At 35.2% G+C, this 17,514-nt stretch overlaps 1 protein-coding gene across 5 annotated transcripts in view; it reads left to right on the top strand.

Annotated features, from left to right (window-relative positions):
* Positions 1 to 17,514, top strand: part of KLHL13 (kelch like family member 13) — a 201,843-nt gene that overhangs the window by 175,127 nt on the left and 9,202 nt on the right. For all 5 annotated transcript variants that reach the window (XM_025373411.1, XM_025373410.1, XM_025373412.1 and 2 more), the window contains 3 exons: positions 3,718 to 3,850; positions 4,367 to 4,563; positions 14,349 to 15,144. In XM_025373411.1, coding sequence (XP_025229196.1) covers positions 3,718 to 3,850; positions 4,367 to 4,563; positions 14,349 to 15,144 — 1,126 coding nt within the window. The remainder of the gene's footprint in view (positions 1 to 3,717; positions 3,851 to 4,366; positions 4,564 to 14,348; positions 15,145 to 17,514) is intronic.

Raw genomic sequence — 17,514 nt, 5'->3', positions numbered from 1 at the left:
GTGTAAAGGGACGCAAAATGATAAAATCTGTGAAGAGGATAAAAGCTCCCGGTGTCTTAGCTGAGCAAAGCTGTCCAGATCTTGAGCATTGATTTCATACCTCCACAAGCAGTTTGAATGGAATATGGACAAAACAAGAAATTACACAGCTAACGATACAAGATGCATTAGCTACTTCTTTTTTCAGAGGGAAAAAGAAGTAATACATAGTAGGAATGGAACATACTGACTATTCAATACAATTGTAAAATATTTGCAGGAATATTTTAAAGTCAGGAGGCTAGCAAATAAGCCAAGAAGGTTTTCTTTTCTTTCTTTTTTTTTTTTTGGTTTGTTTTTGTTCTTTAGTGGAAGAAAATAATGGATCAGATACAATCATTGATTTTGATTAAATAAGCCAGAATTGCTTTATAAAGATATTGTCTACATATGCTTTAGAGAAGAAGAATAAAAACCTGTTTGATAAATAAAAATAAAGGGGGCATACAGTACCTAGGCTCATCTCATTAGTCATCTCTCTTTTATGCCAATGCCCAAGGTATGTTATTTCTCCCAAGAAAAATCAAATCCTTTAACTTGCCATTAGCTCTTTAAACTTTAAAACTAAATGTCCTTCAAACCAACAACTTCAATCCTGAGACTATCTCCCACAGATATACTTAGACAACTAAGTGTATGTACAAGGAAGTTAATTGCTTTTAACTGCGGAAATTGAGGGAAAACCTGAGTGTTCAACTAAATGGGAATGGATAAATAACTTACGACATGCCTCCACTATAGATTACTGTGTATGCACTAAAAGAATGAAGTAAGTCCTGTGCACTGAGATAGAAGACTATCTGTGTTATCTGCTCAAGTGAATTTTAAAATGCACAACAGTATGTATAGTAACCCACTTTAAAAAGGCCTTTATATATTTTAATACAAGCATAATGTAGATTATGATACATAGAGAATGAGGTCTTGAAGTATGCTTACTAAACTGTTAACAGTAGTTACTTCTAGTAAGTGAAAGAGGTAGCCTTTAAGTTTTAAACTTATATCCTTCTGTATTTTGACTTCAAAAAACATATAAGCACATATTAAATTTTTAAACCTGAAATTTATATGAGGGAGAAAACAAACACAAGTTTGGGAGCCAATGTTTTCTCCCCAGCTCCTGGTTCACTACCTTTTCTCTTACCTTAACCTTTACCACTACCACAAACTACCACAAACGAACACTTTAAGCACAACTCAGTTTATTATTGGAAGAGGTTTCACAAATAAGTTCCTGGTTTCCAGTTAACTTGTTGCAAAGTTTACATCCTACCCAATGTGGCTACATGGATTTAAAGTTACCAGTGGTAGCTTCTGAGTGAAATTTTGTTTGTTTGTTCATGGAACAAACAATGTGTTCATGGAACACATATTAAGTACCAACAGTATGCCAAACACTGGGGAATTCAAAGATGCTAGTCTCAACTGTTTCAGCTGATACTTGACTATCCTCTCCCACACCCTAGTGTCCTCACTGAGTACTTCCCAATACTCTACATTTGAAAGGTGATTCCCACAAATTTATTGCAATTTAGACCCCATATATCAATTTTAAAAGAGCTGAAATGGCTCTTCGCATGCCTTCAGCATGAGAATATTCCCGTAAAATTGGCATCTCTTTTTACAAGATGAGCTATTATTATTTTACTTCTACTCTTCTAAATAACAGAAACAGCAGACGAATTAGCAATGGAAAATAAAAATAGTGGCATAGGGTATATAATGTTTACAAAGAAAAAAGGACATTTGTGAAAGATTTGATATTTGTTAACAAACATGTAAATCATTGTTGGAAAAAGAAAAATATGATATATACACTTGTTTTAAAGTGTATGCATAATGTGTAAATAGTTTTGGAATGAAAATGTTCATCTCTTTCCCTAGAGGGAAAGTGGCTGGATCAGATCATCTCTTTGAAGTTCCAGTTCTGTAATTCAAGCATTTTCTTTAAAAAGCAGTTTTAAAATTAAAATGAGAAACTTAACTGGGGTTTATATTACACATACGTGTAGGATCAATATTTTTAAAACTGCGTTCTTAATATGTTACGCCTTTTGCTCTTTAAATCTGTGAAACGTAACCTTAGTTTTATTTGAAGTCGTTAAAATATGAAGGGAACAGAGTAATCAATGCTATTGATTCTTACTGTATTTTATTATTAGAAAGCAATTTGTGTATCTGTCTTCCTGATTTTTTATAATGAAACATTTCTATCTTTGAAACTACAGACTCAATCTTGCCAAAATGTTCATTTGTTTTGCATCATTATTAAATTGTATATTGTCCCCTTTTGGTGTACTTTACTAGTCTGTTATAATCCTTTTAAATTCATTATTCCTAATTGACAAATAAACATTATATATAATTTGTCATGTAAAACATGATGCTTTGGCCAGGCGCGGTGGCTCACGCCTGTAATCCCAGCACTTTGGGAGGCCGAGACGGGCGGATCACGAGGTCAGGAGATCGAGACCATCCTGGCTAACGCAGTGAAACCCCGTCTCTACTAAAAATACAAAAAATTAGCCGGGTGCGGTGGCGGGCGCCTGTAGTCCCAGCTACTCGGGGGGCTGAGGCAGGAGAATGGCGTGAACCTGGGAGGCGGAGCTTGCAGTGAGCTGAGATCGCGCCACCGCACTCCAGCCTGGGCGACAGAGCGAGACTCCGTCTCAAAAAAAACAAAAAAAAAACAAAAAAAAACATGATGCTTTAATCACATCATGGTGAATGGGGTATCCATCCCCTAAAGCATACATCTACTGTGTACCCATAAAAATTAAAAATAAAAGATAAAAAACGAAAAACATGATGTTTTGAAAGATGTGTATGTTATAGATTCAACCTGTTATAATCTTAAAGTGATTGTCATTCTTCTAACTTATATCAATAGAACTACTGTTTGTCTGTCATTAGTTGAGACCATCAGGGTGTAGTGGAAAAGCTAATCAACAAGGATTCTTCTCACCAGAGCTCTGTCATTCCTCTGAATTGTGGCTGCTAGCCTGTTAATTTCCCACTAAACCTTTATGCATTTGGAGACAATTAAGTCTCACGTTGGGGTTTCCTGGGCTTTTTTTCCCCAAAGATAATTAAGTCTCAAACTTGAAACTTGAAAGATATTTGGTCAGGCAGCAGCAATGTACTGAGTACAGCCTTCTCAAAGAGGTGAAACAATACAATTAGTAGAAAGAACTCCTATCATGTACTCAGTACAGTTGCTCTCTGCTTTTCTTTCTCAACCTCCCCCAAAACAAAACAAAACCAAGATGCTTCAGTCAAGCACTATAAAAGGACTATTAAATTATCGTTAAAAGGAATGTTGGACAGTCTAATACTCTCATTCTGCAGATGGGAAAATAGAAGTGCACATTGTAATTATTTTTCAAAATAAGGTAAAATCTCAAAATTGTGTAAATAAGCAAACATATATACTCTTTCCTTAATCGTTTTTAACCTAAATTAATCTTAATTTTGTGTTATTACTGCAGTGAAAGAAAATATGCAGTGTCACATATCAGGAAAGTTGTGCAGTTATTTTTTCTTCTCCTGAATAATTATTCTGTTGCCTTTATGTTCCACATATGTTGCACCACATTAATATTCAAACAATTTTAGCACACAAAGATTTGTAACCTCATTTTACCTTGATTAGTGACTCAACTCATGTTCTTGTTGTAGGGCTTTGACCAGCTTCGACTTGAAGGATTGCTTTGCGATGTGACCCTGATGCCAGGTGACACAGATGATGCTTTCCCTGTGCATAGAGTCATGATGGCATCTGCTAGCGATTACTTCAAGGCTATGTTCACAGGTAGTTTGCCTTTTAAAACTCTGAAGCCACATTAAAACAATATGAAAAATCTGTGTTTAAATCTTTTTTATTTCTAACCTGAAATTTAGTTCTTTTGGAAATAACTTCAAAAGAAGTATACAACAGTATGTATGGTTTTCGGTGGTGCTGTTTTAACATGGAAAGTTGATGCACTTTTTTTCATACTGTCCATTTTTATCTCACAGCTTTTCTTTTTCAAGCTCATATCTGAGTGGGCCATTAGAGACTCTGTGTCCTGCTAATACAATCTCTACTCTATATCAAAAGATAGGAAGTGAGAACATTTTGGAAGCACTTGCATCATATATGACCTCCATTAGTATAGGATTATCCTTTTTAAGTACTTTAACGGTAAAATGTGCAGCAGACTGACTCTAATACAACTGCTTATATAAAATAAGACTTTCCCTTGATTTTATTGCATCTAATTAGCAGCAGAAGTGAGTTTGACCATAATTATCCACCTTCATTTAATTGAATGTCTTTTTATTTAAGGTGGAATGAAAGAACAAGATTTAATGTGCATTAAACTTCATGGTGTGAGCAAAGTTGGTCTGAGGAAAATTATTGATTTCATTTATACTGCAAAACTTTCTCTTAATATGGACAACCTTCAAGACACGCTGGAAGCTGCCAGTTTTCTACAGATTCTGCCAGTTTTGGACTTCTGTAAAGTATTTCTCATATCTGGGGTAAGATATTTTGAAATCTGTTTTCTTCTGTGGTAGAGTCTGATGTAGCCTGTTTAGATTAGGACTCATGAAATCTGCTGTGCAGGAATGTGAAACTTGCCATTAGACAGGTGTGTCTTATAGTATGTGATCTGTAAGCAAGGTGAGATTGAAACAGGTGCATTTGTATGAAATAGAATCATTTAATAAAAGCCTCTGTGTTGGCTGGGCGTGGTGGCTCACGCCTGTAATCCCAGCACTTTGGGAGGCCGAGGTGGGCGGATCATCTGAGGTCGGGAGTTCAAGACCAGCCTGACCAACACGGAGAAACCCTGTCTCTACTAAAAATACAAAAATTAGCTGGGCATGGTGGTGCATGCCTGTAATTCCAGCTACTTGGGAGGCTGAGGCAGGAGAATCACTTGAACCTGGGAGGTGGAGGTTGTGGTGAACTGAGATCGAGCCATTGCACTCCAGCCTGGGCAACAAGAGTGAGACTCCATCTCAGGAAGAAAGAAAAAAACCTCTGTGTAATCAAATGACATTAGATACTAATAATGTTTGATAAAGATATATACTTTAACTGTTTGATAATGGTATGTACCATAATCTGGTTTTATTCACCTTAATGACTATACAAGCAGGCTTCTTAAATGTAATTGAATGGAAAAGTAATCTGAGCTTCTAGAACTCTTTTAAAATTTCATCTTTTAATATGGGAGCTAGATCTTAAGAAGAACTAATACCTATGGACAAACCTGTAAGAATGTCAGTCTTGATTCCATAGAAACATATCACCTACTGAATAGTGTTTAGCCGTTTTTTAATAAATAAGATAGGGCACTTACAACCACCATTCAGTGAAGTACTTAGTGGTAGTCGCCCAGTTCCTGAAGAGAGTGTTTTATTTTAGCTGAAGCCCTTAAATTTTACTTCTGGGAAGATAAATGGCTACATTTTACAGAAATATTGCCAAGACTTCCAGAGGTCTGGAGCTTGTTTTTCTGATTAAGAATTCTGGCAATAGTAATTTTTGGTATATTTTCTAACTCATTATGTTGACGGATATGTTTTCTATAATTTTTTTTAACTCATATCAATCTTAGCATCGGTAAATAATTGCTGTCAGATCTTTGCAACATACGTTTTTTGAACATGGAACCTTCTTTAAAACAGTAACTTTCAAGAGAACGTGTCCTTAATTATTTTATTATTAAGGTACTTACTATCTTACAAAGTCAGCCAATGACTAATTTAACTGGCCTATTGAAAGTATGATTTTTGTACGTTTGATTTTAGAAAACTCAGACTACTGTCTCACAATTACTTATAAAATTTGAACTAATTGCTACTTTTAAGGGTTTTTATGGCAGCATAGTGCTATATTGTTGACTTGTATTGTCTTCTTTATTGCACAAGTAGCCCAAGTGAGGTTGGTTAATTCCCATGCTATTGCTTGCCTCCATTACTGAATTTAGGTGCTAAATTTTATTTTAATTTGATCATACAAGGCCCATTCCCTCAAGAGCTATTAGGATCTCACCTGTGGTTGTGTCACTGGCATGATATAACAACTTCATTTCAAGGAAAAATGAATCGTATTGAATGTGATTTTCAAAATGCCTCAAGTCCAGAATTTAATTTAGCAGTAACACTTAAAGCTTATACTTATAGATTCTTAACATTACTTTATACTGATCTTAGCAACACATGGTCATGGTGAGCCAAATTAAAGAAAGTGCCATGATTTCTTTGGAACTATTCATTAACAAGAGACATTGTTGGCCTATCCTCTAATACGAAAGTTTAGTACTTAGAACTTCAGATATTGATTGTGATCAGTTCCTTTACCTGAAAGAAAAGGACCAAACTGGATAATACACAATACAAGAAAGTTATAGTAATATTATTGTCACAATAATAGAAAAGAATTTTGTTCTAGATAACTGTATTTAAAGCAATTTTATTTAAAGATGAGGCCATAGTCACTTTGTAATGCTAATTTCCAGCAATTAGACTGTTGGTTCCTTAACCTGTGTTGAAACATTTATTATAATTGTTTAACAATTTAGAAATGTCTTCATTTTTATAAACACTTAATATTGCCTTAAATCTCATGTTCATTATTTTTTTGCATCCTTTGCGGACATCCTAAAACCTATTTCTAATGGAGAAGAGGCTTCTCTCTAGCAAAGATTACTTGTGGTAGAGTTTGCTCCTACCTCTCAGTTTTAGAATTTTCTTGCCTATGAACTTTTAGGAATTACCTCTTTTCTTTGTATTATTCTATCTTACTTGTCCTTCATCCTTTTTTGCGGAGGACATGTCTGTATGGTTTTAGAGTAGAAATCTCTTATCTCTCAGAATCCATGGTAATTTTTGAGAAAATCTGGCAGATTATTAGTTCCAGGAACATGCAAAATCCAAGTTTTCCTTTACCCTTCTTTCATGCATTCTGTTTTTTAGTTAAACCTATGTTCAGCCTTGCCCTATTTATTTCCCCTTTCCTTCTCGGCAATCAAGTGAAAAAGGAAAAATAGTAACCCAGTGTATTTTCTACTTATAAAAACTGAAAGTCCCAAGATACTATATTTTTTAAAGGAGAACTTTTTGAAGTTCTTCCATGAGCTAAGTTATTATTGATAAATTTTAATACAACGTTCTCATGTTTAAGAACTGTGTGCTGAAATCAGATGCTTTAGAGGAAATGGGATTTATGTTTTTAACGATATAGTGATATTATAGTTCACATAACCAAAACACTATTTGGGTTTGAACTTTTAGACAGAAAAATTCCCTTCTAATACAATTCTGTTCTATCCTATTCTCAATCATTTGTGTGGAGGAAGAGGAACAGTGGTACATAAAATGTGGATCAGTAGCAGTGGTACGTAAAACGCGAATCAGTGAATAACCCAGAAAACATGTATGTATTAGTTTTGAATGATAACTTTAGATACAGTAGTAAAGCCATACTCACCTTTGGTGGGATAGAGATACCGTTTTCTATAACAGAGCATCAGTCTTAATAGAACAAGAACCAACCTCCCATCTAACTTTGCCGTCCTTTGCAGTGTTACTTAGGGTGGTAATTAGTATGATAGTTTATAGGATGTGGCATTTTTGTTTTTGTTATGTTATTTTCCTGGGACTTATGGAAAAGAGGACAATGAAATGAATACAGAAGGATGACAATGAAGGATAGATATGAAGCATAGTAGGTAAAAATTTCTGTAAAGCTAAAACCACTTTTTTTATATACTATGGAGATAATGGAAAATTACCTTTGTTTAGTCATACCTAAAAATTGCATTGGTTTTGTCCTTAGGACATTGTATAACTACAACATGTTAAATACTGTGCACCTATTCACTAGTTTTTTCTTTTTCTTTGCTTTTTTTTTTTTTTTTTTTCGAGGCAGAGTTTCACTCTTGTTGCCCAGGCTGGAGTGCAATGGCAGGATCTCGGCTCACTGCAACCTTTGCCTCCCAGGTTCAAGTGATTCTTCTGCCTCAGGCTCCCCAGTAGCTAGGATTACAGGCATGCACCACTGTGCCTGGATAATTTTGTATTTTTAGTAGAGACAGGATTTCTCCATGTTGGTCAGGCTGCTCTCGAACACCTGACCTCAGGTGATCCACCCACCTCAGCCTCCCAAAGTGCTGGGATTACAGGCGTGAGCCACCGCGCCCGGCCCCATTCACTAGTTTATAAGAAAGTTGTGTAAGTTTTTTGTTTATCCTTTGTTTGCAATTTGAAATTTTTAGCATCTAGCATTTGTCCCATGGAACTATTGTTATGGAGGATATTAGGCTAGTTCACAAAACAGCCTAATTTAATGTTAGGTTACTGAAACAGGGCATCTGTAATTGAACTCAAAAGGTTACAATTTAAATATACAAGTATATAGAATGAACAAAACAGAATAAAGATGAGAAATAAATCACTTTATGTTTGTATAAAAGCATTTTTTAACAAGAGAATGAAGATGTCATTGGAATTTAGACTTGGGGATAATCGTTCTTAAAATAATTTTTTGATTGTGTTTTCCCCACTTGATGCAGGTAGATTACTGGTTCCACCTGCACATTTGTTATCAGTGATGAGGTGGCGAGCTTGCAGTGAAGTAGAGAGAAAGTTTATTGAGGTGACTGGAGGAGATGAAGAGTTGGAGACAGAAAATAAAGGAGGTACATAAGTGGGAAGGAGACGAGAGAGGAATAGAGAGAATATGTTTCTCTCAAAAGAAAAACAAAAAGAATCAGATGTCATTGGAGAAGACAGTTCCTTTTGCTTTGCCTCCATTACTAAATTACTGAGGATTTCCTGTATAGTACATATATTTCACATTCCTCATTTAATCTAAATTGTATTTACCCATAAAGATTAATAGATCACTTGGACTCGGGAAGGGGAACATCACACACCGGGGCCTATCATGGGGAGGGGGGAGGGGGGAGGGGGGAGGGATTGCATTGGGAGTTATACCTGATGTAAATGACGAGTTGATGGGTGCTGATGAGTTGATGGGTGCAGCACAGCAACATGGCACAAGTATACATATGTAACAAACCTGCACGTTATGCACATGTACCCTAGAACTTAAAGTATAATAATAAAAGATACTTTAAAAAAAAGATTAATAGACATGTTTTTTAAGATTTTTTTTCACCTTTGAGGGCAATTTAATGCAAGTTAGAGACAAATTGTATAGATAATTAAAATTAAAAATGAATCAAAATTATTTCCCTCCCAACCAAACCAGTCTTGACTTCCTTATTGCCAGGGCTGATATTGGGCAAATAGTACATAGAAGGTCATCCCCGTTGCTTATGGTCGGCCATCCATTTTGATTGGTTGATACCCATGTTGTGTGCTTGTTAAATATTCTAAATATCACGCCTATAACCTTGAGCACCCATTCTTGCCCATCTGCTATCTGGGACTCTGTCTGGGAAGAAGAGGCGTAGCCTGGGCTCAAACCACTTCAGCCTCACAAAAGCCATTGTAATAACTAACGTTGCATTCAATAAAGGAAGTGCATTCGAAGTGCAAAGAAATAGAGAATTGAATATTTTGAGCTGGAGACACCAGTGACATTCACCTCAAATAGCATTTAGAAACTGAAGAAAGACAAAGACTGAAAGAGAGAGAGGCGTTTATTATTCAGTTATCCCTTTGTTCTTACCAAAGTGTCTCTTTGTGTCCTGTGCCGGTCTCATCTGTGGAAGGAGGCTTGAGAAAAGATACCTGTACATCCTCTGCCCGCTAAAGTATCTTGTTTGATTTCTTCCCAGCCTGATTCTGTGGACATGGTTTCATTCACTGCATTGATTGTACTAGATATCAGCCTGTCATTTTAATAAACTAGATAGCACCAAGTAGAATTTGGCACATTGAATGGCTAAGGAGTTCCCCAAATTTTTGCCAGATTTCTTAGTCTTTGCATTTCCCTTGAGAGTACAAAATCAGATTCTGGCTGGTCCGAGTGCAGTAGTGTTTACAACTAATTGATCACAACCAGTTACAGATTTCTTTGTTCCTTCTTCACTCACACTGCTTCACTTGGCTAGTCAAAAAAAAAAAAAAAAAAAAAAAAGAGCAGATACCCATTTTTTTCTAAATGGGAATTTATTTGTATAAAACACCAATCTTTAAAAAAAGTCCTAGATTTCAGATGAAATCTTTCATTAAAATAGCAAATTATGTTAATGACAGTGTTTTGGGCACATCAGATATAATTTGAATAGTACAGCAGCAGTGAGGACAAGTATGTTACTGAGAATACCACTTGCAATGTTATGATGTTGGAAGTGCCTTTAGGATGACTATGAATGTTGTTTGGTTATAAAAGAATAATTTATACTAATTTATATCAAGGAAATGTAAACGAGCAGTTGATTATTTTACGAACAATTTTATAGGTTCCCACAGGTGCTCGAAGAATTTTATCCTTTGTTGTTGTTGTTGTTGTTGTTGTTGTTGTTGTTTTTTGAGGGAGTCTTGCTCTGTCACCAGGCTGGATTGCAGTGGTGCTTTCTCAGCTCACAGCAACCTCCGCCTCCCGGGTTCAAGCGATTCTCCTGCCTCAGCCTCCCAAGTAGCTGGGAATACAGGCGTGTGCCACCACACCTGGCTAATTTTTGTATTTTTAGTAGAGATGGGTTTCACCATGTTGGCCAGGATTGTCTCGATCTCCTGACCTCATGATCCACCTGCCAAGGCCTCTCAAAGTGCTGGGATTACAGGCGTGAGCCACCGCGCCCAGCCTTGTTGTTCTTTTTAAATGCCAATGTGTTATTTGGATTAACTTCTGTTATAACTCTGTTTTCAAGTGTACCTTCTTTGGAATTGTGGCCGGGTTTTCAGATGAAATAAAAGATGAACTCAGATGAAATTTCTACTTAGACATTTTTTAAATAAGCTTTAAACTTCATATTTTGTATTTTCAATGTGCATTCTATTATATATATAAATTGCATTATAAATCCAATTATCCATTTATGGATATCCAGTTATCCATTTATCCTTTTATGTATCCAATGGATACACAAATACATGTATCCATTTAAAAATACTATCTAGGCTTAATGTTTGGAGATCTTCTAGCTGAGTCACTTTTAAGAATCATGGTGGAGAAGTAGATTAAAATGAACCATAACAAAATATTATGTATTTCTCTGAAAGTTGTTTACTATAATTCCATCAGTTTTGGTCTATTTATATTGTTAATTATTACTGTAGGCTTTGCTTCTTTAATTTCTATATTCTATGATTAATTTTTAAGCTTTGATTACATATACTTGCTAAGAATTAATTTCCTATTAAATATTTTTCTTGTCTGTGTCTCATTTTGAAATTAATAAGGTTCTAGTAATTTGCTACATTAATTCAACAGGTATCCTATTTTTAATTGCATCTATCATCGTACCTTTTATATTTTTGATATTTGTAGTATTTAGCCTTTGTTGCATACTCACAGTATGGTAGCTGTTGTACATGAGCTATAGAAAATACTTAGTCTTGGGTACTCCATAAATATATACCAACTATGTGCCTACAAAAATTAAAAATGGAAAGAAATAAAAAAAGAAAATACTTAGTTCTTCTATCAAGAAGATAACAGTTTGGAAGGTTATGGAATACCATTCTCTGGTGATTTTAAAGAAAAAAGTAGGCAGCTATTTGTATTGGCTTGATGGTCTGTCAAAGTCTTTTCTAGTCTTGTGTGTCTGTATATATGAATGTATTGATATACAGAAGGTATTTTCCAAATGCCGGTAAATAAAATGTAAGTTTCTTTCTCCTGTTATTCTAGCAATCATTTTCTCACTGGATAAATTTGAAGAGGGAAAAGGTGAAGGAATTAAATACCTTGATCCCATTTCTAAATTATACAGTTTGGCTTTTAATCTTTAATCTTGCTCTATGTTGCATGCTATAAGTTACACAGTTTGGCTTTTAATATTTAATTTTGCTCTATTTTACATGCTATAAATTTAGATTTCAGATTGGTGACTAACAACTGGTAGTATCATTTTGCTGGCTTAAAGTACCCATTCTTTGTTGTTTTTTAGTAATCATATCAATAATGATGAGAATTTGCATACTTGGGAATTATATCTGTGTTGTCATCAACTTTTGCGTAACTGTACTAATAAACGTCTTCAAAAGTTTAAATCACCTTCACTCTGGGGAAGAGATAATTCTTACTTGTCTTGGGAAGTGAATTCATGACCTCAAATTCCTTCCACTCAGGGTGAATTGGGAAAACAGGTATTGACTGTAACTCCATTTACATAACTTAAATTTTTGAACCACCAACCTGCAGTTCCTCAAATTGGATTAAAATGGACTTTTTATTAACCACATTAGAAATCCAGGGTATTTATACAGTGCTATGCTGTCTATTTCTAGAGACTCATAATTTGTTAATTTATTTTTCTATTTTTTTATGTTGCAGTTATGTTTTAGGTATTCTTAAAATATATGGCTACTAAGTAAAATAAGCAATTAAACATTTTTGTAAAGCAAATCAGCTACTTAAAAGAGCACAAATTCTTTTTAAGTAATAAATCAGTGATAGACTGGATGAAGAAAATGTGGCACATATACACCATGGAGTACTATGCAGTCATAAAAAAAGGATGAGTTCATATCCTTTGCAGGGACATGGATGAAGCTGGAAGCCATCATTCTCAGCAAACTAACATGGGAAAAGAAAACCAAACGCCTCATGTTCTCACTCATAAGTGGGAGTTGAACAATGAGAACACATGGGCACGGCGGGGGATGGGGGGAACATCACACACCAGAGTCTGTCGGGGGCTGGGAGGCTAGAGGAGGGATAGCATTAGGAGAAATGCCTAATGTAGATGATGGGTTTATGGGGGCAGCAGACCATCATGGTATGTGTAATACCTATGTAACAAACCTGAATGTTCTACACATATATCCCATAAGTTAAAGTCTATTTTTAAAAATCTATGAAAATAGCAGTGTGTGTGTGTGTTAACCTTAGAGATTTCAGTGATATTATATCCTAACTAGGCTGTCACTTTATATGGAGGAGTAATGTTTTTAGCTTTATTTCAGTTTTTAAAGAAATGTCAACAGAAGGATTATTTGATTTTCTCTTAACCATCTGCGAAATCTGTTAACAATACAGTTATGAGGTTAACAATACATTGATAAAGTTTGTGTGACATTGAGGACACATAACCTGACAAAATTTTATAAACAACCAAACATTTAAGTCTTTTGCCTGTGATTCCTGTCTGTTTGTATATATACATATATATACACACTGGCATTTTTTATGGTAGGCTTGTTTTTGTGGTTTGTTCTTTGTATTATATTTGCTAATATTATTTTTCCTATTTTTCCTTTGACCAGTCAGTTATTAGAGCATTGAAAAGAGGTTCTACTGAGGAAAGGCCTCTCCGTCACTTCTCTTCTTTGTTAGCTTTTCGCTTTATGGTATATTTCGCTCTATGGTGGGGAAATGGTTCTGGGCACATGTTGACGCCAGAGAGAAACAGAATGTGCTGTGAAAGTAAGAGTGGCTAAGGAAAGCTATGTTGCCCAGATGGAAGCAGTCATCACAGATACCAAAATCTCATTTACAGGAGAGATTTGATGTAGATATGCCCCTCTGCCCTTAAGAAAGACATTTCCTTGCTTATATTTCCAGATAAATAATGTTGAAAATTAATTTACCCTAGGAATAATTATCTTATTAAATTATTTTCCTTATGAGTAATAACTTTGAAGGAACCAAAATGAATGATAGTAATGAGTGATGCCTATTTACATGAACGGGAAATCTAGGGATTGGGTATTAGAGCTTTTCTGTTCATGGATCTGCTAGCTGTGTAGCATTTTTAAGAATAATGACTAAGAAGTGGATTGACATGAATCATAATAGAATAACTTTCTATTTTCCCATGTTTCCATCTGGCAGGAATTCTATCAGTATTTTTGGGGTGGGAGTGGAATACATTTTTGAGGAGACAAGAGTAATTAATTTGGCCATATTCCAGTTATAACATTGTTTCTTAGGGTAACTTCTAACTTACTGACTTTGATCATTTTCTTTTAGTTAGCCTTCTACCAGATTAAGTAAAGGTGGTTTGCAGATTATCTGTATGTAGATCATTGATACATTTAGATAAGAATCCTTATTTGCATCTAAATGAACATTAAAAACATAATTTACTCTTATTCTAGAACAGGTATTTGTGGTATCAAGATGTGATTGCCATGAAAGTAGTCATGTTTTAATTTTTTTTAAATTGGCTTAATAGGTCACTTTAGACAATTGCGTTGAAGTTGGACGGATTGCCAACACCTACAATCTAACCGAAGTGGATAAATACGTTAACAGTTTCGTCTTGAAGAATTTTCCTGCATTGCTGAGCACGGGGGAGTTCTTGAAACTCCCTTTTGAGCGTCTTGCCTTTGTGCTTTCCAGTAATAGCCTTAAGCACTGTACTGAACTTGAGCTCTTTAAGGCTACCTGTCGTTGGCTTCGCCTGGAAGAGCCTCGGATGGACTTTGCTGCAAAATTAATGAAGAACATACGATTTCCACTGATGACACCACAGGAGCTCATTAATTACGTGCAAACGGTGGATTTCATGAGAACTGACAATACTTGTGTGAATTTGCTTTTGGAAGCCAGCAATTACCAAATGATGCCATATATGCAGCCAGTTATGCAGTCAGACAGAACTGCCATTAGATCTGACACCACTCACTTGGTTACACTAGGAGGAGTGCTGAGGCAGCAGCTGGTTGTCAGTAAGGAATTGCGCATGTATGATGAAAAGGCCCATGAGTGGAAATCATTAGCCCCCATGGATGCCCCAAGGTACCAGCATGGCATTGCCGTCATTGGAAATTTTCTCTATGTCGTTGGTGGACAGAGTAATTATGATACAAAAGGAAAGACGGCAGTTGATACAGTCTTCAGATTTGATCCTCGATACAATAAATGGATGCAGGTTGCATCTTTAAATGAAAAGCGTACCTTCTTCCACCTAAGTGCCCTCAAAGGATATCTGTATGCAGTTGGTGGGCGAAATGCAGCAGGTGAACTGCGTAAGTGTGCATTTATATTAAGCATAGAGACAAATTTCTTCACTCAGAAATTCTTATCAAATCATAAAATAAGCAGTCCTGTAAAATCAGATAAAAATGTAGCTAGCTAGGGTTTCATTTAAAAACTATTTTTCTGAGAAAATATTGGAGACCATCTTTATGCCTTATCTGGGCATATATCGTTGGTGAGGGAACAAATTGTATCTTACAAATACATCAGTATATTGTAGAATATTTTACTTGTGCAGCGTATGTGGTCTTCATCTTGAAGGTTCATCTAAAAAGTATACTTAGCTCATTTAAATTATAATAAGGTCTTGGATAGAAGTTTGGCATGTTTTCTCATTTTCTGTTTTTAAAAGGCCACATGATATTTTACTGAACAGGTTACAATCCTTCATTACAGAAAACTTTCATTGTTTCTTCTTTTACAAAATTTGTTACCTATTAGAGGTCACATAGATAATTTTCTTTATAGATTAAATGTACAAAGTCCAACATTATACGAAGTTTATTCACTGTGAATATTATGATCTATGACTGTTTGTTTTAAAAACAATTCTCTTGACATAATATCAGATAGTTTTCTTTACCATAAGCCCATCTGGCAAGCTTTATTTGATGGTCACTTTTTTGTCTTCCCAGTATAAAATTGACCATAAACATACTTTGATATAGAATACTTTGGCTATATAAATTAACCGAAAAAGGTATAATTTTATTATTTCAGATAAAATTGGGGTAGTATAATTTTTCCAAAAATAAAGGCAGGAAGTCCACATTTTGTGTTGTAACATATATTTGTCATTGCCATTATTGTTTGGCCTTGTTTTCAATTCTTTTATTCTCTATTATAAATAGAGTCTGTCACAGGGAGGGGGACATCAGAGACTAGGGCCTGTTGGGGAGTGGGGGGGCTAGGGGAGGGATAGCATTAGGAGAAATACCTAATGTAACTGACGGGTTGATGGGTGCAGCAAACCACCATGGCACGTGTATACCTATGTAACAAAACAGCACGTTCTGCACGTGTACCCCAGAACTTAAAGTATAATAAAATAAATAAGTCAATAAATAAAATACAAAAATACAAAAAAAGACAGAAAGACAGAAAGACAGAAAGAAAGACAAGAAAGAAAGAAAGAAAAGAAAAGAAAAGAAAAGAAAAGAAAAGAAAAGAAAAGAAAAGAAAAGAAAAGAAAAGAAAAGAAAAGAAAAGAAAAGAAAAGAAAAGCAAGCCAGCCAGGTGTGGCTCATGCCTGTAGTCCTAGCTGTTAAGGAGGCTGAAGCAGGATTGCTTGAACCCAATAATAAATAAATAAATAAAGTCCTTGTAGTTGATCAATTCCAGGCTCCAAAGAGCTGGAATAGTTCAAAATATTGAGATTGGCTCTGGATAAGTTCAGAGTAGTTCTCAGAATCTTTATTTTTCAATATTCTAAGAAATAAAAGATAGTTTAATGTATTTGAGACTAAGCTATTTATCAGAGAAAAGATTAACTGTTCTCAGCTCTTATACTTTCCTGTTTATAAAACCCTTTCTTGTTAGTGACATGGTCTTTTTCCTGATCTTTTCTACCCAAAGTTTTTTCCTTTGTTGTTACAATGATATTTTTTCTAAGACCAGACTTTCTAGGTTGTTGGACTGTGTTGCATGATCATGAACTGCATAGGTGTTCCAATATATTTTAATAATTGGACTTTTAAAAGCAGTTAAGCCATAAGTGTCCTTAGTGTACAACTGTCCTTTAGGCCTCCTCAGTCAACCTACACCCATTATTTTCACATTATTATACTATTTTAAATTTGTGGTATCTGGAAATATCTAGAAAGTGCAAGTAGTGACTTGGTTGTTTCTTAGAAAATCCCTGTATAAGATAATCTTTTCTTAAATATTTTCTTCACAAATAATAGGTCATTAACCTGGGCAGTCTTCTTTTCTCAGAGGAAATAGCTCCGTTTTTCAAAGTCGGTCCTTGCTTGTTGATATTATCACCCCTGTTAATATGCAGCTACTTAGTTTTCAATATATAGTTCCTAACACTAATTAGAAGCCATATTCTTCTGGGAGTTTATAATCTTCAGGCCGAGGAGAGTCATTACATAAAACCAAGATGCTAGAGGCTTTTTTTTTTTTAACCTATCCCAACCCTCTTTCAGTTGCTCCTATGGTATACCCATCTAGGAACTAGAAATAGACCACCCTGTTGGGCAAATGGCTCATACACAGGAATCCTTACTCCTGACCTTCAGAAACCACCCCTCCATCTCTGATTTAAAACAGTCTTTTGTGTTTCATTTTGAAAGGGAAAAGAAACAAGGGAATCATGCTTTTCTTAGGATATTCCTAAATTCATATTTAGGCTTTAA

This window comes from Theropithecus gelada, chromosome X, assembly GCF_003255815.1.
Source record: "Theropithecus gelada isolate Dixy chromosome X, Tgel_1.0, whole genome shotgun sequence".
Classification (NCBI taxonomy): domain Eukaryota; kingdom Metazoa; phylum Chordata; class Mammalia; order Primates; family Cercopithecidae; genus Theropithecus; species Theropithecus gelada.
Note: the sequence above shows the minus strand (reverse complement) of the source record. Positions and strands in the feature narration are given on the sequence as shown.